The sequence below is a fragment of the Nelumbo nucifera genome, chromosome 6 (genome assembly GCF_055504915.1).
Source record: "Nelumbo nucifera cultivar China Antique chromosome 6, China Antique-T2T, whole genome shotgun sequence".
In the NCBI taxonomy this organism is placed as follows: domain Eukaryota; kingdom Viridiplantae; phylum Streptophyta; class Magnoliopsida; order Proteales; family Nelumbonaceae; genus Nelumbo; species Nelumbo nucifera.
This window is the reverse complement of record NC_142654.1, coordinates 67,792,812-67,816,064: the sequence shown is the minus strand read 5'-3', so window position 1 is coordinate 67,816,064 and position 23,253 is coordinate 67,792,812. Positions and strand designations below refer to the sequence as shown.

General features: G+C 40.0%; 1 protein-coding gene across 4 annotated transcripts in view; it reads right to left on the bottom strand.

Moving 5' to 3' along the window:
• Positions 1 to 997: 997 nt before the first annotated feature.
• LOC104606906 (Tetratricopeptide repeat (TPR)-like superfamily protein) overlaps positions 998 to 23,253 on the bottom strand; it is a 37,685-nt gene continuing 15,429 nt past the window's right edge. For 2 of the 4 annotated variants that reach the window (XR_736860.2, XR_736861.3), the window contains 11 exons: positions 9,783 to 9,848; positions 9,406 to 9,618; positions 8,828 to 8,879; positions 7,918 to 8,291; positions 7,726 to 7,820; positions 5,800 to 6,042; positions 4,810 to 5,456; positions 4,202 to 4,405; positions 3,652 to 3,838; positions 2,807 to 2,858; positions 998 to 1,760 (listed from right to left, as the gene is read on the bottom strand). Coding sequence is in view for 2 of the 4 variants with exons in the window: in XM_088889747.1 (XP_088745873.1) it covers positions 3,660 to 3,838; positions 4,202 to 4,405; positions 4,810 to 5,456; positions 5,800 to 6,042; positions 7,726 to 7,820; positions 7,918 to 8,291; positions 8,828 to 8,879; positions 9,406 to 9,618; positions 9,783 to 9,848 (2,073 nt within the window). In the remaining 2 variants the exon portion in view is untranslated. Of the gene's footprint in view, positions 1,761 to 2,806; positions 2,859 to 3,263; positions 3,839 to 4,201; positions 4,406 to 4,809; positions 5,457 to 5,799; positions 6,043 to 7,725; positions 7,821 to 7,917; positions 8,292 to 8,827; positions 8,880 to 9,405; positions 9,619 to 9,782; positions 9,849 to 23,253 lie in introns of those variants that run through there. The other 2 variants (XM_088889747.1, XM_010272335.2) reach the window with 2 other exon arrangements.

The window sequence follows — 23,253 nt, the reverse complement described above, 5'->3', positions numbered from 1 at the left end:
ATTGGCCTTCAGATGAACAATAATTCGGTTGCCCTCTATTTTTATTTCTTTTCATAAATGGAGCACCATGCTTCTCCATAAAAGGTTCATTGATGATGTGTGGAATCGCCAACCACCTTACTCTGCAACCCAGAGAGATATTGTGACCAAAACAAACCACCATCCATTAAATGGGAGAGCTAGACCACACAAATCTTATACTTCTTAGTTCAAAACACCCTGTATCATATATTTGGGTATTCAATACACTTATTCATAGGTGTTTTTAAGAATTTATTTTTTAATAAATAATATATAATTGAAAAAACATGTAATTTAAGGTACTGATGCATAAATTTATTGATACTTTTAAGAGAGAATGACGGTTCAGCTCAGGGTCAGAATTCTTAGGTTTAGAATACAGTTGGAGTAGGTGATAACTTGAAATTGATGCCAATTCACGGGAAACGTTGATGTATAAAATAGAGGTATTTGATATTTTGAATATTTATAAATTTAAATTAAAATTCAGAAATCTGTAATAGACCTATCCTTACTTTGCCGTACTTTTTAATCAAGCCATAGCCCATATGCGACATCTTGTACGAGCGACTTTCAAGTATTTATCAACCACATCTAAGCTTGTCCCAATTATACGGTGAATCCTATTTCACCCTTCCATTTAGTTGAGTGTCATATCCTTTAAATTATATCGGCCTTCTTATTATTTCTAAATTCCGCCAAAGCCCTTCGCTTCTCCGGTCCCTTCAACTGCTACACATTTTTTTAGACATTTGTGCGACTTTCACAAGTAATCCAACAGAAAATTGATAAGCAAGGTTCACAATCAGTCGATGCATATCAGTTTTCAAAGCCACAAATATGATAAATACAACAATTTGGGATAAATGACCATGGACCTTTTGAATAACAGTCAAGAAGATAATATGAAAATTGAACGTTTAAAGAAAGATGTAAAACAGATATTGAACATTCTATAAAAGCATTTGGCAATTGATTTACCTAAGAATAAATTTTAATTCCATTGGAATTATTTCATTTTTTTATAAAATCTAAAATGAAAAATGGATTTTGAAATTTCAACACAGTTCATATATTCGAATTAGATCCAAAAAGATAAAAATAGATAGATGTATCTAGGGAATAATTGCTTCAAAGCAAATCCTCGTATGCTAAAGCTTGCAATGTAAAACATTTTTTCTCCCGTGTTACACCCTTTGAATCACATTCTATGCAATTCTTGCGTCTCACAACTTGGAACCTTGACTTAAGTCTCCGTTTGGTTTGGGGGAACTGGGAAGATTTGGGTGGGATGGGTTGAGAAAATATAAAAATTTAACTTTCCATTATTTGGCTTTATAAGAGAAAATAGTAGGAAAAGTGCCCATCACAAAACAGAGTCCACCTTGCATCCCCATTTTTTCCGTCTCGTAGGCATTGTCATGATGAGCAGAGGAAACGAAGCTATGCTTGTTGCATCCATTGCTGCAAAGTGCTGCTTGAAGACCGGACCTCATCATGGCCATCGTCATCATTTCTTTGCCTTCACCATACCTTCTTCCATTGCCACTTCCACCATTTCTGCCTCTGCCACCACTCCCGTTAAACCCATAATCTTGCCACCATACCCACCACTACAACCACATTGGCCATCACCGTAACCATCCCTCCTGCTTCCCTGAAACAAGATCCACTGAGGCTGGTCACCATCGTCCAAGGTAATTGCAATTCGTCAAGACTGGTCACCTAAAATAAGATCCCTGAAACACGGATCAAAATTCCGTCACATATCGGTCCGTATCAGTAGATACATATTGTATCGTGCCCTTCCCAATATGCCCCTACAGGGGGTGTATCGGGCCAGGCCATTGTTCAGAGGGTAGCCAGGGCTTAAACCAACCCCTCTAATCCGATTTTGAAAAAAATAAATAAAACACAAAAAAAAGCATTGATATAGGCCGATACACCCTACAACCTGTATCGATATTTAGAACCTTGCCCTAAAATACCTACATCTTCGACAGTATCAATCATGGATTCAACCTTTTCTCACTCAGCAAAGCTCCAAAGCCCTTCATCCCGCTAAACCATTTCACAAACTCCAGTTGTTTTGGCACTCTCCCGAGCCATGGATTTGATCTTAACTTTGAACGAAATGTCCAAAAAAATCACCAGAGATCCGACCGTTGGGACAGGTAGAGGTTGAACCGTTGAAGAAGAATCTCTCAAAGGCTCTATTTGATAAGGCCCAAGATATTTTCTCAAATTTTCTCACCAAGGTCACACTGTTTTGGTGAGATCCTGATTAGACAATTTTGGGATCCTGCATCCCACGTTTTTCTCATCCCATCCCCTTATTTCCCTCAAAACAAACAGAGCCTAAAGACTATACAAAGGAACAGTGTTGCAACTTTAAATCCTGATAATGAATTAATGGCAAAGTAGGAAACGGTCTGATTATGGCCTTATGGGCAAAGTTCAAAGTATTGATACGTATCAGCCTGTATCGATCGATACGTATCATGCCAGTGGCTTGTTCTGACTGATTCACAGGGTGGAGGAGCCTTAAACCAGCCCCCCGGTTTTAAAAAAAAAAAAAAGCAAAAAACACTCTATATCGCCCGATAGCCCCTACCAGTGTATCGGGCGTATTGATATTTTGAACCTTGCTTATGGGTACCTCACGCTTCTACAACTCCTATGGATACTGCATGAAGTGGATATCATACTAAATTCTTGTAAAAGCACAAGGCTATATTAACAAAAAAAAAGGAAAAAAAAAATTAGTGACAACGACCACTAATACCTCGGCTAGTATTCCTCGTGAATGAATGTCGCCCAACTGTGCTCCCTTAGTCCTGAATGATCAACCAAATTAAATTACAGAAGCGATGACAATTGACAGAAACAAGCATGCATTCTCACACAAACGCATGGAAGCCCCTCATAGTTAAAGCTCATTGGCTCAATAGTCTAGATAATAAAACAAATTATTTTTCTGTAAATTTCGGGCACCCACCACAAGGAGAAAGTAGACAATGCAGCTACTAAATGAAAATTGGGTTAGGGTGTTGTATCAACCAGGTTCTTGCAAAATGAATAAGCTCTAATTGGAAACTTGTGGATGGTAGATCTCCTGTATTCTATTTGCTGAATAGCTAACAGCCTAATACTTGGTTCCACCCAGCTTAAGCGGCAACTTCAGTACAACTATTACAAATAGGCAAAGCCTTCAAATCCAGAACAAGGCACAAGGTCAAATCTTCAGGACAATAAATTCAAATAGTTTCTTTCCAGGTTGGGCTGAATAGGAAGTTGATGAATGTGCTGAAAATTGGCAAATTAGGATCAATCCATTACAAGTGTGTGCAAGCAAATGAGGAAATGCTTGAGACAACCTCTTGGGTCTATAACAATGTAGGACATTGAGAAAAACTAGGATAATTAAAATAATTGTGATTAGAACAAATCCAATTTTTGATAGGGGGCATACCCCTGTGAAAAGAACGGAAGTGATGCTTTGAAAAGACAGGCAGGCACTCCTATGCACCTGTGTACTTTAATGGGAGTACTTGTTTGTCTTTTCATAAGGGATGTGCCCCCTTTATGCAGAACCTCATTTAGAATTTAGAAAAACTGAAAATGCACAACCTCAGAAATCAACCAGTCCACTTCTGCAAAACTCTCCAGTATCTCAAACAAGACGGATTCAAATGAATTGCCCGGAGAAGCCACTTCTGCGAACTTTGAAAAGACTCCACGTAAGAAGAGTCAGAAATAGAGTCGGCCTGTCTTGCAAGCACATGCATCTGAAAATACACTTCAGCTGGCCTCGTCTCTGCAGGACAAAAGAAACAAAAATTAAGCAGAGAAGAATCACAAACAATGTGAAAAACAAGTAGCATTTAATATGGCATCGCATTTAATATGGCATCAAATACAGAACTTCATTTTTGTGCAGAATAATACATGCTTCTCACTGTCATCCACCAACCTTGGCCAATATAAAAGCAACACCAATCAAATGAACCCAACTGTCCCAAAAAATCACCACCATTCAGATGGTAGAAAAAGAGACAAGCAACTTGGATATTAGCATCACCAAGTACATAGAGATTTAGGGCCATTGAAAAATCTAAAGCATCATGAAAAGCAACCCTTCCAGATAACTAGAATATACATAGGTGAAATAAATTTATACCTGGTGGCCAAGAAAACCATTCAAGACGGAGGTTTTTTTCCCACTTTGCTCTGGAACCAAGGCTTGCCTCTGCTTGAGCCAGCAATGTTGAAACAATAGGTAATGGAATGATAGAGGCCTCTTGAGCCTTGGTGAGACTGCCCACTGCAAGCGATAAGAATTGAGAGCCACACTGCTGCCTAGCAAGCTCCATACAGATAGCACCTATCAAAACACACAACTAAATTAGTAAGCTAGTGTAAGAGTGAAGTAATATATATGGAAAAATCTTGTTGCTGGAAAGGCATGATACTGTAAGAATTTTGACCAATCAAATACATGATTATTTACCACTTTTATGGTACAGGTTGATTGGTTACTAGTTCTTATAGTATCATAGTCGAACCATAGTAAGAACTATCTTCAGGCTCAAAGAGCAGCATATACAAACATATTATTCCTTTGGGTCTTAGAAGACTTCAAATGTCACTGGCATTTTCAGAGAATAACTACTAAAGGTTAAGAAGTTGAAATTTCATTAGCCTTTGGTTTAAACACCCCAGAAAGAAACTACAATGCAAAAGCACTGAACCAAACAACCAAATGAACAAGTACTGATATATAGATACCATGACAGAGAAATAGGCAACTTTCAGCACCCGCCAATGAACAAGCATGTGCAAGAGCCTCCTCAGCAGAAATATAATCATGACCCCATATGGAACTCTGACCCTGCAGTAAATTAAAGATGGCCATCCATTTATCCCATGAACTCCTGTTTTCCTTCAAGCTTTCCTCAAAATTCAACTCTATCTTGTTAACATCAATTTGTAGTTTATGTCTAGATTCAATTAACTTGAGGCATATCCAACCAATTTCATGGTTTGTCTTAAGTTGCAAGCATTTCAAATACTCTTTGTGCATGTTTGGAAAGTCCCCCTGTAGTGCATAGGCACGGCATAAGAGCAAATGTGCAAAGAAGAGATTGCCATCAGGAACCAGAAGCTTTGATGCATTTGTAGCATGATTTATACAGTCAATGTGGTCCCCACTTTGCAAACTGATCTCAGAAGCACATAGTAAGATCTGAAACTTTTGATAAATATGAGAAGCATCTTTCTTCAAGTATTGTTCTTCATTAAAGAGAGCAGACAATACTAGCCGCTTTAGTGTAATACATAGATGCCAAGGAAATCTCTCCTTACGAGCTTTCTGAAGAACGTTAAGTAGAAGCAAGTACCTGGCATTATGGTTCCATGGTTCTTGATGCAACCATCTGCCCATGCAAAGTAAAGAAAAAATAATTTAAGATGTAAACGCCCAGAACAATAGCCTAGAATGAAGCCACAAATCTCAGTGTAGGAGTTGTTCATCATTTGGCAGAATGTTATTTCATTTGTTGGTTCTATATCACAATAGGCATGAATTACAAAGACAGAATTTAAAAGAAAAACAAAAAAAGCATTCATATGCACAGATCCCATAAACTAATGAACAATACAATATTCTAATACCCGGTAAGAAGAAAAAAGTGGATTGAAAAATCTTGGAAATTATCTTGACATTGAGAGAACAGAGAGGAGGGAATGTGAGAGCCTTGTAAGAAAACTATAATATACCTCTGCATTTTTTGCAGTGCTCGTGCTCCATCCATGCACTGATCCTTACACGTATGGAAAGAGAACCTCTGGTCGGTAGTGCTACTGGCATAGCATGCAACAGCTGCAGCACCTAAAATCCCATATCCTGATTTTGAACCTCTCACAGCTGGACAATCAGGAGGATTAATGATGGAACACCTGGTTGCAATGTGAATATCTTTCCATTCTTTACTGGACAGTAAAAGATGCCCAAGTTGGTTCCTGGCAGCAGCAATTACCACTCAAAACAAATCAAAAAGAAGAGTATTTAACAACTAAAGTATAAAAAAACAGGTCTTTTGAAAAGCTCAACAACGACATCCAAAATTGTTGTACATCCAAAAAAAGGTCTTTCCATTCTTTACTGAACAGTAAAAGATGCCCAAGTTGGTTCCTGGCAGCAGCAATTACCACTCAAAACAGTTGGTACATCCAAAATTGTTAAATAAAAAAGTTCTGAAAAGCTCGACAACCAGTTGGTACATCCAAAATTGTTGTGAGAGGCAAACCAATATCTTGGAAATTCAACCAAACCCACTTTCACAATGCATTTTGGTATTTCCTTTTGATTTTGGTCGACAATAAGCTTTCAGAACAGGTTTGCCATGTTCTTTTCTCTGGTGTATAAAAGAGCTAAGTGTATTTAGTATTTACTTGAGATAGAAAGACGGAGCCAATCTGCCAGTAACCCATATGGTGAAGGTAGGCGTGGTTTGGAAAGGACTAAATGTTTACCCTCAAAAATTTCATAATTCATATAAGCTATTGATTCATTTACGGATCTTAGAGAGCTTGATTTGGTTTAGGGACCATGGAGAGGCATAATGGATTTTGGATGAGTTCCTTTTGGAAGTTGTTCTAATTTTTCATCCTTGCTACCTCATTGGTTTGGAGCTTGGCGGATGCCTGGGGTTTGGCTGGAACTCTTGCTTGGTTCAACAGACATTCTCTTCATTAAAATTAAGAGGTATATTTTTCCATTATTATAATACCTTGTTAATTTTGTATATTTGGTCAATCACATGCATATGCATTATTGCTGCCAGATGAAGATTTTTTTTATAATAACAGAAAAAGGTATTTTTATTAAAATAAAAAAACACAAATTACATCCTGGTGTAGAGATTACACCACAAGCCATTACAAAGAACATATGCCAAATAAAAAACATATGCCAGATGAAGATTATCTTGTGAGTATTTGTACAATTAATTACTATCACCTATTCGCCACATGATTTGACCACCAACAGCACCATTTAGAAGAAGTGATTTGTTACACATTGAAGGGGCTATAAGAGCTCGAGGTAGACCAAAAAGTACAATGGGTAGAAGTAGTAAGAAATGATTCAAGCACTAATAGTTTAACAGTGGATATGGTTTTAAATAGAATGGATTAGCGAAACAGAATTCATGTAGCTAATCCCATATAGTTGGGATAAGGCATGGATGATGATGATGACCTATTCACCACCTGGTTTGATGATTTAGGGAAGCTAAGTATCCGGATCATACATTGGAAGTAGAACTCTCCTGAAATGTCTGCTAACTTCTGCATTGATGCCTTAACCTGCGTGGGAAATAGTAGACCATTCTTTGATACAGTAGATTAAAGAGCTATGCTTTTGAAGATTTGGGGGCTTTTCTTGGAAAAGTAAAGGAACAGCAATGGACTAGCTTCAATAGAAATGCTTTACTGTATTATATAGAGACTGTATACTTCTGTAACTGCTGTATACACTGATGCTTGTAAAACTCACCTCACCAGTTACTGATATAAAAAAGTCAAGAGAAATAGCATTCAAAAGAACCACCAATAGTTCAGTGGTTCCACTACTAAACTACTATCAGAAAATGAAACATTTTACGTCAAAAGCAAATCCTTCTAATTACCACATCAGCTTACCTTATCAAACTACTATCAGGATACATGTGAAGAGCTTTTCTGAGGTGATTCACTCCACTCTGAATTACCAAGCTCTCTTCTGATCCATGTCTAACCTATAAAAAATAACAAAATGTATTCACTTGTACCAAATTCTCCAAAAGCCAATTCAAGATTGAAATCTCAAGAAATAACTAGGAATGAAAAACTTACTAGTTTGCTTATGGCAATTAGAGAATGCATTCCAGTAATCTCTTCATAAGATTTAAGAACATGACGAGTACTTGGAATAAGCGACTCAAGCCGTTTGCTATGATCCAGAGCATTAATTGCAGAGACAATAAAACTTATCTTTGAGCTCTGCAATAATTCCTTGGGCATTTTCATGATGCTTGTTATTGCAGATACCTGCCCAGAAATGTGGTACAGCAATTTACAGATCAAACTTATAGAGACTACACCAGATGTTCGCTCCATTGTGGGAATACTTGCTGCTAGATTTCTTGACACAGAGAGGGCCAGATCATTCTTTCTAAGCTTCCACAAGGAGATAGCATATATTTGTAAGACCCTGCTATCAAGCATACCTAGGATGTTGACAAATATGTAGACTCATCAGTAGAATGAAATATGAAGCAATCATGTATGACTCATTGGCTCTGCTCCAAAAGTATTGTCATAAGATAGAACAAGAGAAAAACAGATACATTCATATACTTGAATAGCTTCCATACTGTAAATATTAGTATTACTTTTATTAAAAATATAAATAAATTTCACTCACCTTCATCTATGACAATTTTCATCTTAAAAACAGAAATGGACCAAATTATCTGACTCAGAAAATACGGGGCAGTTGAATCAGTGATCCAGTGACTTTTCTAGGCTCCAGTTAAATGACAGTTCATACAGTTTGAATGGGATAAGCAGCTTGTTAACTGATAAAACCATGACCCAGTGAGCATTCCAGTTTCTATAAAACCTAAATGGGAACTTCTTTCTAAACTACAAACCCAGACTGACTAATGCAATTTAGGCAAGCAAGCATCTAGAAGTATAGTCCAAAAAAACATAGAACTGCCGAAAGAATGTGCAAGGTACAATTATAGTCAATGGCCCATACCTTCTTTCTTCAAAAATTCACATTCTTGTGCTGCATCAAGGGCATTACCTGCCTGGACCAACCAGAAGAATTCATAAACAGGTCAATTGATAAACTGAAATGATTATCACAAAATTCACAACAACTTAACTCTAAGATAAATATGCTTCCTTTTTGTGTAGACAAATAAGGGGAAGACAGATAAGCCAGCAAGAAGCCACCACTGGCAGCATTTCGAGTACAAAGATCCCACTTATGCAAATTGATGTTAAGGCAAGTTTTGATCCAAGCACAGTTCAAAGTATTGATACACCCAATACACACGAACATGCGTATAGATGTTTTGATTGCTTATAACTTCTTTTCAGTTTTTTTCTCAAAAACAAATGACTCAGGGGGTCAGTCTTAGGCCTGCCTACCCCATGAAAACACTCAAAACTGCAATGGCATTTTATTTCTCATATCGGGGCATATTGTATCAAAATTTTGAACCAAGCAAAGATCTTACCATCCGTGTTAGCTGGCTCGTTCAATTTAACTACGTTTCCTTGACAACGTAGAAAAACAAAAGAAAGAGAACTTTGGAAGAATCCGTTTACCTGACAAAGCGACCTGGCCAGATTAATTGATACATCATAAAAATGGGACTTAGGTGCACTGATTGCTAAAGTGCTGATGGCGCATTGTGCTAGCTTATAAGCAGAAATTGCAGACTCGTAATCAGACCGTGCCTCACAAATCAGCCCATTCAAATTATGGGCCTCGGGACAGTGAGGTGCATGCTGCACAGCCTGTTGGATGGCTGCAAAAACCTGTAACAGTAATTACCCGTATGCTTTTATTGAAAACTCCTAAAATATCCACATATAAACATATCTCATACTGACAGATCATATATCCCCCCAAAAGGAAAAGCAGGTAGGTTTTAGTTTCAACACGACCAATTTTAGACTGGATCTTAAGCATGTAGCTATACCTGTGAAGATACAAGTTGGCCTGAATCAAAAGCAAGCTTTCCAAGACCAATTTGAAATTCTGCAAGCTACTAGAAAACAAATTTGTAAGTACATTATGGAACACTAAAACAGAAAGCAACATAAGCTATACAACTACATGCACTATGCAGCACTCTATCAGGATTCATTTAACAACTCTTTTAAAACTTGCTTTATTAACATGGTAGAAATATAGTATTATACTGCAATAGAAATAAATATTAGAGAAACATAGTTCTCTGTTTTATGATTGAACCTTGGTCAACAATCTTACCCATTTATTTCCTTTTAGTGTTCAAAATCCCAGTAAAGGTTGCTAACAGACTAGAAAATATGGTGAGAGACTTCCTTTGAGAGCCGAGAGAGGAAAAGAGGGGCCATAGGGTAAGCTGGAAGGTGGTGACCAGGAGCAAAAACAGTGGTGGATTAGGGGTTGGGAACATTAGAAAAAGGAATTTGGCCCTTTTGGCGAAATGGTTGTGGAGATTCCCACTAGAGAAGGAGAAATTATGGGCTAAAATAGTGGCAAGCATACATGGGTTGGAGCTAAATGGATGGGATGTTGGACTCCAGGCTAGGACCACAAGCGTTCCGCCTTGGAAAGCCATTCATGATCTATTACCAGTTTTCTCCCCTCTTATCAGGTATCAATTGAATTCAGGTAACTCCATAAAATTCTGGGAACAAACTTGGGTGGGGAATGCCCCTCTAAAGGACCAGTTTCCTTCTCTGTATGCCCTATCTGTTTTTAAAAACTTGACAGTTTCCTCTTTCATCACCCCTTCCTCTTCCAAATCTAGGTCTGATTGGAACTTGGGTCTGAGAAGGGCTATGAGAGACTCAGACCTTGACACTGTTTCGAGTCTCCTCCAAATTCTTGATAATGTATTCTTAGACCCAGCTAAGGAAGACTCTAGAATTTGGACCCACACCTTCTCTTGTGCCTCCTTTAAATTGTTAAGTCGGTCCACCAATCCTGTAACCCCCCCCCTTCCCTGTTAATGAGGTTTGGTGCAAACCAATTCCTCCTAGGGTTGGTAGTTTTGCTAGGAAGCATTTCTGGAAAGAATCAACACTGGTGATCAAATCTAAAAGAAGAAACTCAATTCTTGTTTGTCCCCTCGTTGGTGTGTTCTTTGTAAAGCTGATGGGGAGACTGGTTTCCATCTACTGATGTCTTGCCAATTTGCAAAATCTATTTGGGAGTGGGCTTTCTCTCTATTTGAGTGTACTTGGAATCCTCCATCAAATATGCAAAGTCTTTTTGCTCCTTTCTTCAGGTGGCGTATGAAAAGGGGAAGGACTATGTGGAGAGGACTAAGGGCAGCAGTCTGCTGGTCTTTATGGGAAGAAAGAAACTCCAGGATCTTCTCTGAAGAAAAGAGAAGTGTTGAAGATCTGAGGGCCCTGATCCATATAAGGGTTGTACAGTGGATGAAATCCCTAGAGCTATTCATAGACTTTACAGTGGATGACATGCTGAGGAAGTGGAATGAGATTGCTAGTTGTACCCAGACTAAAGCAGTAATGAGTGTGTCTTGGACTCCCTCACCTGTGGGGGCTTCATAAAACTAAACTTTGATGGAAGTAGCAAATGGAACCCTGGACAATCAGGGATTGGGGGTGTTTTTAGGGACGAGAATGGGGTTGTTTCTGCCATGTTCTCAGGCCCAATTGGAGTGGGTGACTCCCTTAGAGCTGAGATCCATGCAGTCTTGGAAGGAGTCCAGAAAGCTAGGGAGATGAATCTCAGAAAACTCATAATTGAAGGGGACTCGAAGGTGGTGGTAGGGTGGCTGAATAAAGACGATAGTGGTTTATGGAGATATAGCAATATGACAAGGAAATTCAGATGGTCGGTTCGAGAAATGGATGTTAAAATCAGTTGGGTAAAAAGATCAACTAATTCTTTTGCTGATGGGTTAGCTAAACAAGGGGCGGACAGGGAGTCAATGTTCTGGGCACAGTTGTAATTTAAATCTGTTTTTTTTCCTTTTTCCTTTTCTCTTTCTCTCTGTTTCATTTCTTGGGGCTCAAGCTGAAGTTGAAAGATAAGAACGTTTGTATTTCCCATTGTGATAATTAATGAATTGTGTTATTGATCAAAAAAGAATTCTATAATACATATAACACAATGGAAAAGACAAGCATCCCAAATGTCCACTTTCTGTTTTAATACTCAAATAATACAAAAATTAGGACTCCATATTAATACAAAGTTTAGTTGATGTTCCTTTCGTTGATCTCTCAGGAGGGGCTTCTAAAGACTACTGCTTTGTTGCATAAGTTGTGTTCATGAAGTATGATAGGAATTCACATGATGTTGATATCAATCAAACAAAAACAAAAAGAAAATTCAGTTAATATCAAAAGAGATGAGTATCACATATAGGGCTGCAAACGGATTGGATTGAATTGAATCAGATATAGGTAAATCCGAATTTGATTCATTTATATTCAAAATTTCGAATTTGAATTGGATCATATCCATCAGATTCTAATCAAATTTGTATTACAATCGAATATTGAATAGTGTTAATAAATTAAACTAAAAGTGATCAAAATATCATATATTTTGATGGAAGCAGCATGGGTAATCCTGGATTATCCGGAGTGGGGGGTGCTTTGAGAAATGAGAAGGGAGAGATTTTGTTGCTCTACTCAAGTCCCTTGGGAATTGGGAACTCCATCAGGGCAGAACTTTTAGCTGCTGTACAAGGGGTGCAATTTGCAAACCAGCTGGGGGTACAACACCTAATAATCGAGGGGGATTCCAAAGTGGTGGTGGGTTGGTTGAAAAATTCTGAAGAGGCTATGTGGCGATACAAGAATGAAATGAAGAAATTTAGTTGGTTGACAAGGAATATGTTGGTCACTGTACAATGGGTGGGGAGATCAGCAAATACTTTGTCAGATGTGTTAGCTAAGCAAGGGGTAAATAGGGAAGAATTATTTTGGGCTCAGTTGTGATTCTTGTTTTTCTTTCCTAGATTACTTGTAAGATTCAAGGAGGGGCTGCAGCTCGTGCCTCTCGTTGGGATGATGTATGAACTCACTCTAAAGTTGCTGCTGAATCAATAAACTTATTATTATTCATCAAAAAAAAATATCATATATTATAAGGGGACTCGTGAAGACCAAAAGATTTCAGAGGAGGGTTCAAAAGGAATGCTCTCAATAGTGTCATTGTTGGGAGTTTTGGAGTGTACTTCTAAAGTTGCAATACAGGGTGGAATTGAAATGCTACTAGAATATGGCTTTTGGTGCTCAGCAATGCAAAGATGCCAAAAGACTAATACAAAAATATGAAGATGCCAAAAGGCCGAATATATGGAAGACAATTCCGCTTTTAGTTTTCTTTTCTTTTCTTTTCTTTTTTCTTTTTTTTTTGTGGGGGGATCTGGAAGCAGCATAGCAGGTTTCTTTGGAGTTGCTTCACAGAATATCTGAGGACATCAATTCTTTTATTATGATCAGTATTGTATTAGAATAATCAAAGATACATGAGTCAGCTAGACATTCTGTCATTCTCATATCCATTCTTAGTGCTTTAATTCTTGTTTAACAATATTGTGGAGATGAGGGGCAACGGAGAATTCAGAACAGCAGGTAGGTGGCGATCTGAGCTGGTGATTAAAGCAAAGAGTTTCAGGTTCAAACAGGGTCAGTCCAAAGGTAAGAGTTTACTGAAAATTAGAGAAGGTAATAGGGCTACCAGAGGAGGCAAATTTATGGGTGAAAGGATTTGTCAATATAGCACTTAACTCCTTTAAGGAAGTGGGATGGAAAAACTCCATTGTCTTATCCAGGAAAAACTTTGAAGTGGAACTGAGAAGGAATGTGAAGGGATGGTATATTACTGTAACAGAACTTTTTGACACCAACAGAAGACAAATGGTAATGTGAGTCAGAAGGGAAGAAGGACATGGGATGGAAGGCCTTTGCCAATAAATTGCAGCTTTTTCTTGTAGCTGCAGAGAGGAAGGAGCAAGAAGAAAAGGTTTTCATCAACAGAGGTATTGAAAAACAGGGTCAAAAGGACCAGGGGGATTTTAGTAAGACTGATAAACATGAGAACACTGAGGAACAGAGTCCCCCACCCCCTGGACTTTGCGGTGGTCTGCTCAACTGAACATCGCAGAGTAATGATTGAAGCTGGGAGTGAAGAACTAGACAAAAGCCTTGGATGCAGTAGCACAGAAGATAGGAATTGATGTAGATGCAATCCTGCTACCGTTTGCAGAAAGAAAAGCAGTTCTTGATGTCAGTGAGATGGAGCTGAGCCTCAATATGGTAACTGTAGACGGAATTATGGTCCAGATCCAAACCTGTACTCCAATCTGCAACGAGGTTGAACTCAAAGAAGGTAGCACTCTGTTGAAGTTGCTAGGATTCCCTTTTAATCTGTGGAACGAACCTGTCCTTGAAAACATTGTACGAATGTTGGGAGGTGTTCTGCTGGAAATAAACCAAAGGAACCTAAATGCAGTCGAGCTTCGAGTTGCAGGAATCAAACATGAAAACCTGCCTCGTTCGTTTGAAATATGTTCCGAAGTTGCTTGGTATCGGGTATGGGTGGCTTCAGGAGTTGAAGTGTCACTGTGGCGAAGGCGAGCTGAGGTTGAAAACGATGCTGAGTTGGCAGGATGGAGAACATGCGGCTGTAGGGGAATGGAGGAGAAGATTGACTTGCAGGAGAAGATAAAGAAAGAAATGGAGCAGTCAACAGGGGAAAACCTACCGACAAGTCATCCAATTATGGAAATTAACTCAAAATTTTTTGACTCATAGAAACCGAGTGGGCAAGCTCTCTTATGCTAATGTGGCCAGAAAAAGCTGTGGCCTTGACAAGTTAAGCCGAGCCGCACTGTCTGAACCGTTTGGGGTTATGGGCAGTCTAGTTTCTGGCCCAGGTAAGAAACAACCCGACCCACATGACATGGGTCGGGGCAAGATAAGGGAGAAGAGGGAGACTATAGACGGAAACTCCTGTTTATCTTCATCTAAAATGAGATGTGTTGAAGGAAAAGGGGTGCAGCGGTGGAAACCAGACCGAGAAAGCTCTCTATAGTGGGTTCCTTGCCAGAACTCAGATGAAGAAAACAATGTACTTCGTTCCCCAGAGCATCCTAACCCTAGATATGCAAGGAAGAGGCTGGAAGGGAGGGAGAAAAAAGATGAAGGGTGGGTTGACTGTAGCTTGGAGGAAGAAGATACTGATGACTCCACCAATTTAGGAAGTGTGAGAGATGGAGGTTTTTGCGATGAAGAAAATATGGGAACTATCAATCTCGAAAGGTTATTTAAACGGGAAATGGAGGAAACACAGCAGGCCCAATCGGTGGGTCAGAACGGCATGGCAAGGAAAGAAAATGAAGCAGAAAAAGGCCAGGAAAATAGGGAGGAAAATCTGGGCCCAAAAAGAAGTGACTATTCTCCAAAGTTTCAATATGCCCAAGGTATTAACAGGGGAGCGAATCAGGATAACCTGAGGCAAAACAGGAATACACCGAAAGGGGGTAAACCACAGGGTGAAGGAAGAGATTACCATGTTGACCAAGTGACAGGACTGTTTTCTCACCAATGCAAGGAGACAGATAGAAACCAATCCTCTAAACAGGGAAGGATAGCTGAAAATGCTAGTCTATATCTATCTCCCATCTCTCGGATAAACCTAGGTAACCAAGTGAATTCAACTTTTGCTACTGATGAGTACTCTGTGTCTCGTGTTCCAGATTCCCTTCCCATCCCAGATCTGGAAGCCCATGGAAGAGAAGCCATTGTAGCAAAGTGTTCTTCCAAATTGAAGGAGATGAAGGTTAGGGAGGAGTGGAAGAAGAAGTGAACAGAAATAGGAAGGTGTGGGAAATCATTGAAAGAATAATGAGAGAGTTTGAAGAGAATGAACTATAGTCTATAGAGGGAGGATATAAATGGGACATAATGGAAAGATGCTGATGAGAAGGGAGTTAGGGATAAGAGGTGAGTAGGAGGGAGGAAAGGGCTAAGACTAAGAAGGACTCCAGTAGAGAGGATTCTGTATCAGAATTTGTGGGAAAATTGGGGTGTAAATTGAAGGATCTGAATGACTTAAAAGTTTTCCTATAAAAGGAGGAGAGTAGAACTAAGAAGAGGAATTGAGTGAAGTTTAGAGGCTGAAAAGAGATGTGGAAGGAGACAAGCCGTTTGGGGCAAAGGGGGATAGGAGGAAAGGGGTGAAGTAGAGTCCAGATGTGGGAGGGGGGCAAGGAACAGGTTAATATGAGGATTCTTAGCTGAAATGTGAGGGGTTTCAAAAGTCCAAGGAAAAGAGCAACAATTAAAGAGGTGATGGATTTTGATAGTAGATGGGTAAAAAGTGTATGAAGAGCCAAAGGGATCAATTGGGCAGCTGTTCCATCTTGGGGATCCTCAGGAGGGGTTGTGACTCTGTGGGAAAGGGATGTGCTTGTGGGGATGGGGGAATTAATTGGCAAGTACTCAATGTCTTTGAAATTCAAGCAGGTAGAGAGTGGATTTGAATGGGTGTTAACGAATGTATATGGACCAAATGACTACAGGGAAAGAAAGAAAATGTGGGAGGAACTGGGTGATGTTAGAGGATTATGGGAAGGGCCTTGGTGTGTGGGTGGAGATTTCAATGTGGTTAGGTTCACAGAGGAAACTAACAACCCTAATTAGAGAGTGACAACATGTATGGGGAAATTCAACCTCTTTGTGGCCGCTTTTGAGCTTAAAGAGATCCCATTAGCTCACAAGACCTTCTCTTGGGGGAGTTTAACTTCCAGGGCACTTCCTAGGCTCACTTTAGATCATTGGCCCATAGTGATTTGCAAGGAGGAATGGAGAGTGATAGACCTACTCCATTTATTTAGAAATATGTGGCTACTCCACCCGGGGTTTACTAAGAAAATCAGAGAATGGTGGGACTAGTGTAATCCTTTAGTGAAATGGGAAGGCATGAGATTTCACAAGAAGCTCCAATTCTTGAAAGTAAAGATTAGGGAGTGGAACCTATTGTAGTTTGGTAGACTACAAGAAAGAAAGTGAATATTGATGGATCAGATTGAGGAATTGGACTTGAAAGAGGAAAGGGGAGATTTTGAAAGAGGGAGACAAGGAACAAAGAGGGGGATTGAGAAGGCAGTTGGAGGATTGCTTGCACAAGGAGGAAGTTAGTTGGAGGCAAAAATCTCAATGCAAGTTGTTGGAGGGAGATAGAAACACTGACTTCTTTCTTACTGTGGCAATAGGAGAAGAAAGAATTCTATTTCAAGATTGAAAGTTTAGGGATCAATTTTGACCCACTCAGATGAGATAGCAAGGGCCTTTATAGATCACTTTAAGTCCATATTTAGAAGGCCTTTAAGTGGGAGGGTGTGATTAGAAGGGTTGAATTGGCCAAATTTAGGGCAGAAAACAAACAAAGGTTGGAAAGGAGATTTGAATTTAGGGGAACAAAGGAGATTGTGTGTTCCATAGACAAAACAAAAGCTCTAGGCCCGGATGGATTCACAATGGCTTTTTACTAGGACTGTCGGGAAATCTTGGAGAGGGATCTAATGCTAGTGTTTGATGAATTTCATAGGAGGGGAGTAATTAATCCTAAGTTGAACTCCACCTTTATTGCTTTGGTCCCAAAGAAGAAAGATGCCTCTCATCCAAAAGACTTCAGACCGGTAAAATACTTGTAGAAGATAATTGCAAAGGTGTTGTCTCTAAGGATAAAGCAAGTCCTGCCTACTATTATTGCACAAAAAGAAGGAGCTTTTGTGAAGGGGAGATGGATAGCTGATCAAATATTAATTGCAAATGAGAGTGTAGAGAATTTCAAAAAGATCAAGAAGAAGGGAGTGGTGTGCAAACTATAGATTTAGAAAAAGCTTATAACTTGGTTGATTGGTCCTTTCTGAAGAAGTGATGGTTAATTTTGGGTTTGGGGAAAGATGGTGTAAATGGATCATGGGATGTGTCAGGAATTGTTATTACTTTGTGCTGGTAAATGGGACGATAGTAGATTTTTTCCCAACAATATGGAGAACAAGGCAAGGAGATCCACTCCTCCTTTCTTGTTTAGCTTGATTGCAAATGTACTAGGAAGATGGATTCATATAGAAGATTCAAGGGATTTATTAAGAGGGTGGAGATTAGGAAGGGAGGAGATCCCACTTATCCACTTACAATTTGCAGACGATACAATACTTTTCTGTTAATGAGGGAACTTGAGATTGATCAGAAACTTGAAAATGGTGATACAACTCTTTGAACTGATGCCCAACGGCCCCAACCTTAAGGAGAATTTTGAGAAAAGTAGTGTAGTGGGAATGAACATGGAGGAAAGAGAGGTTAATGAATGTGCAGAGTTATTAGGATGTGTAGTTTCAAGTTGGCCCCTAAATTATCTAGGATTACCCCTAGAGGATAAACCCAAGAAAGGATGTTTTTGGAATCTGGTGGTGGAAAGATTTGAGAATTGACTTACCTCTTGGAAGAAGAAATATCTTTCTCTGGAGGGGGGGGTCACACTAACTAGGGCTACCTTAGCCAATTTACTCATCTATTTCTTGTTAATGTTCAAAATTCCAACAAATATGTCTAATAGATTGGAAAAACTGATGAGAGATTTTTTGTGGGAGCCAGGAGAGAAGAGAAACCATAGAGTGGGTTGGGAGGTGGTGATTAGAAGTAAGAAGTTAGGAGGACTAGGGCTTGGGAGTTGGGAACATTAGAAAAAGGAATGTTTATTGGGGAAGTGATTATGGAGGTTCTCTTTAGAAAAGGAGAAATTGTTGGCTAAAATAGTGACTAGCATTCATGGGCTTGAGGACAACGGATGAGATCTTGGACTTTTGGCAAGGACTAGAAGTGCTTCACCTTGGAAAGCCATCCATGACCCATTACCAGCTATCTCCCCTCTTTTTTTTTATCAATAACATCATTTTCATTAAATTAAGAGAAGAGAGGGAATAAGTATACAAAGGGGGAGATAAAATAACTTAGCTCCCCAAAAACAGAAAACACAGGGAATGCAAAGAAAAATATTAAAAACTAGCCCAAAAAACAGCCTCCCTATTCACTCCTTGCTTGGCCAACCCATCCGTAAATGAGTTGGCACTCCTTTTCACCCAGCTGTACTGAATCTCAATGTCCCTACCCAGCCATAAGAACAGTTTTTTTTCATTGTTAAAGTTCCACAAACCACTGTCCTCTGTCTTCAACCAACTAACCACCACCTTCGAATCACCTTCCAGAATCAAGCGACTAATATTTAATTCCTTTGCCTTTCGAATACCTTCAAGCGCTGCAAGGATCTCAGCCCTAAGAGAGTCACCTTCTCCAATGGGCCAGAGAATAAAGCAGTAACAATCCCTTCCTCATTCCTGAAGACTCCTCCAATCCAGAGAGCCCTGGATTCCTTATGCTGCTGCAATCAAAATTCAGCTTTATAAAGCCCGAGGGGAGAGGGGACCAGAACGGACAAAGAGTCATCTTGCATCTAGCAGTGGAAGCAATCTCTTTCCAATTTCTTAGCAAGTCATCCATAGGAAAATCTGAAAACAACTCCAAAGATTTTAGCCAGTGGACAGCTTTCGATCTAACAAATCTTCCAAAGTTCTTTCCTTGTCAAAAAAAATGCGTGAGTTTCTTTCTTCCCACAAAGACCAGCATACCGCTGCCCTAATACACCTCCACATAGTCTTCCCTCACTTCTTAGGCCAACTGAAAAAAGAAGGAGAAAACAAACCTTGGATAGTCTCCGGAGGATACCAAGAACACCCAAAACGGGAGAAAGCCCCCTCCCAAACAGTCTTAGCAACCTTACAAGAGACCATGAGGTGGTAGCCAAATTCCCCATCAGCTTTACAAAGAGCACATCTATTAGGAAGTAGACAATAGTTGGGTCTCTTTCTCTGAAGTAAGTCTAAAGTGTTGATTCTTTCCAGGAAAATTTCCCAACAAAAAAAACCAATCCGAGGAGGAATAGGCCTGCTCCAAATTTCCTAAACTGGAAAGGACAACCCCAAGGGAATAGGAGGTTGAGTTAAGGTTTCAAAGAATGAAGCACAAGAAAAGGTACCAAAGCTTGAAAGGGTCCAAAATCTAGTGTCTTCCTTATCAGGGTTTAGGAAGACACCCTCAAGAGAGGCTAGCAGAGCTACCAAGCTATCCAAGTCTATATCCCTAATTGCCCTACGCAGGCCAAGGTTCCATCCAAAGCTAGAAGTGAAGGCTGAAGGGACCAAGAAAGAAGATATGGGTTCATTTTTCAAGTCTGAAAGAGCATACAATGAAGGAAATTGGTTTTTCAGAGGAGAATCCCCGACCCAAAGTTGTTCCCAGAAATTTATTCGGTTACCAGAATTTAGACCATACCTAATCCAAGGGGAGAAAACTGGAAGCAGATTGTGGATGGATTTCAAAGGAGAAGTAGCTGAAGTCCTTGCCAAAGATTCCAGGATCCCAGCCATGGTCTTCTAGCCCATGAATGCTAGCCACAATCTTAGTCCACAATTTATCCATTTCCAAAGAGAACCTCCACAACCACTTCCTTAGAAGAGTCATATTCCTTTTCTTGAAATTACCAATCCCAAGACCTCCTAGTTTTTTACACCTAGAGACCACCTCCCAACTCACCCTATGATCTCTCCTCTCCAGGCTCCCAGAGAAAATTCCTTATTAAGTTTTCCAAAAGATTTGAAACCTTTGAGAGGATCTTAAACACTGACAGAGAGTAGACGGGTAGGTTAGCTAGGGTAGACCGAATGAGAGACTCTTCCACCTAAAGAAAGATAATTTCTCTTCTAGGCCGCTAGCCTCTTCTCAAACCTCTCCACTACCGAAGCCCAAAAGCTAATACTCTTAGGATTATCTCCTAAAGGGAGGCCCAAATATGTCAGGGGCCAGTCCGTAATTGCACAACCTAGCTCACCTGCAAAATCCCTTAGGTCTCTTTCGTTCACATTCACTCCCACCACACAACTCTTATCGAAGTTTACCTTGAGGTTAGATATCTGCTCAAAAAGTTGTATTGTCAACTTTAGATTTCGGATCCAATTGAAGTTCCCTCCTTCACAGAAAATGATAGTATCATCTGCAAACTGTAGAAGAGTTAAGGGAACTTCTTCCCTTCCTACTCTCCAGCCTCTTATTAGATTCCTCGAGTCTGCTCTATGGATCAATCGCCCAAGCACATCAACAATCAGGGTGAAAAGAAAAGGGGAAAGAAGAGCTCCTTATCTTAGACCTCTCAACGCAGGAAAGAAGTCAACCACAATCTCGTTCACCAGGATAGAATAATGGCAAGTCCTAACACAGCCTCAGATCCACTTACATCACCTGTCACCAAAACCAAAACTCCTTAACACCTCCATCAAGAAAGACCAATCAACCAAGTCAAAAGCCTTCTCCAAATCCAATTTGCAAACCACTCCCTTCTTCTTTGACTTCCTAAAGCTCTCCAAGCTCTCATTTGCAATGAGAATCTGATCGGTGATCTGTCTTCCCGCCACAAAAGCACCTTGGTTGGGTGCAATAATAGAGGGGAGCACCTTCTTTATCCTGAGAGAGCACATTTGCAATGATTTTGTACAAGCTAGTCACCATACTAATAGGTCTAAAATCCTTAGGTTGAGAAGCATCTTTTTTCTTTGGGACTAAGGCAATGAAAGTTGAGTTCAAGCCCGGGTTTATTACACCCCTCCTGTGGAACTCCTCAAAAACCGAACTAAGATCATTCTCCAAAATATCCCAACAATCCTGGTAAAAGGCCATTGTGAACCCATCTGGACTCGGAGCTTTTGTCCTATCCATAGAGAATACTTTACCTCCTCCATATCAAACCTTTTTTCTAACCACTCTTTCTTCTCTACACTTAGAGTCGGCCTATCCAAACCCTCCAACCACACTCTCTCATTCATAGGCCTTCTAAAAATATATTTGAGGTGGTTTACTAGAGCCTCTGCAATTTCAGCCAGGTGGGACAAAACTGCTCCATCAACTTCCAAATTAGAGATGAAATTCTTCTTTCTCCTTCCATTTGCCACTGAATGGAAAAACCTTGTGTTTCTGTCTCCCTCCTTTAGCCACTTACACCTGGATTTTTGCCTCCAACTGATTTCCTCCTTAACCAAGATGTCCTCCATCTGCTTCCTCAAAACCCATCTCAACTTCCTTTCTTCCTCTCCAAAGGGGCCTCTCTCCTCCTTCAGGTCCAAATCCTCGATTTGCTCCACCAGAACTTGTTTTCTCTCTTCTAATCTTCCAAACTCCAACCTATTCCACTCCTTTAATTGTGATTTTAAGTATTGGAGTTTCTTGTGGAACCTCATTCCTTCCCAATCAACTAACGGATTAGCTTGCTCCCACCACTCTCTGATCTTCTCAATGAAACCCGGATGAGTCAACCACATATTTTCAAACTTGAAAGAGGTAGGCCCTACTCCTCTTATTTCCTCCTTGCCCAACACTATAGGCCAGTGGTCTGAAGTAAGTCTAGGGAGAGCAAAAATCTGTCCAACTTAGAGCAAATTGGCCTTGATTGAAGGTTGGACCAAGTGAAATTATTTAGGAGAGGAAGTTCTTTGAGTTCAAAAGAGCCCACAAATTGGTTGAACTTCCTCATACTTGAGCACAAACGACTCTTTACCATTTTAGTCATGTCAGCATAGGACGGGCCACCCTCTTTAAACAACCCCTCTTCAAAAAAAAATTGAATTAGAAGCCTTAAAGGGAAAGCTTCGAGACTTGGGGCACCCCTGCGACTGTTCCCCTTCCTCTATATTTCGCCCACACACATCAGGCTTTCCCGCCAGCCCCTGAAGGCCACGTGTACACCAACCTGCAAACCCGTCAGTTCCTTCAACCTTTGTTCGTCTTCCCCAAAGCAAGGCCTCATCTTCTGAAGCTAACCAGACCTTGTACCAAGCACCTTCTGAGAGAACTTCGAAGGCCCGCGGCAAGTTCTCCGGCTTGATCCCAGCAACCTTAAGTTCCACAGCTCTCAAGTTTCTTAAGTCAACCTCCAACAGATCTCCACCCAACGCTCTAACAATTTTCCTCAGTATTTGATCATTCCAAAGGTTGAAAGGAAGACCGAGAAGTTTAATCAAGAAGTTGCCGGCGCTAGATTCAACTTCGTTGCAGTCTGGAGCCCAATTTTGGGCCTGAATCAAACTTCCTTCTACAAGGAAAGTACTGAAGATCAGTTTCTTATCTCCAATATCTAATAAAGCTTTCTTTTCAGCAAAAGGCAACAGCATTACATCTTCATCTAATCCCGACCTCTCTGCAATTACTTCTAAAACTTTCGTCCAATCTTCTATCACCCTGTCTGCCACTAGGACCACCCTCTTCTCCTAGCTCCCACTCCCTTCTTCCAAAGCTACTCGTTTGAGGACAGTCGAGCTGGACACCAAAACTTCAGGGTAATGCTTAAAGCAGGGCACCTGATTA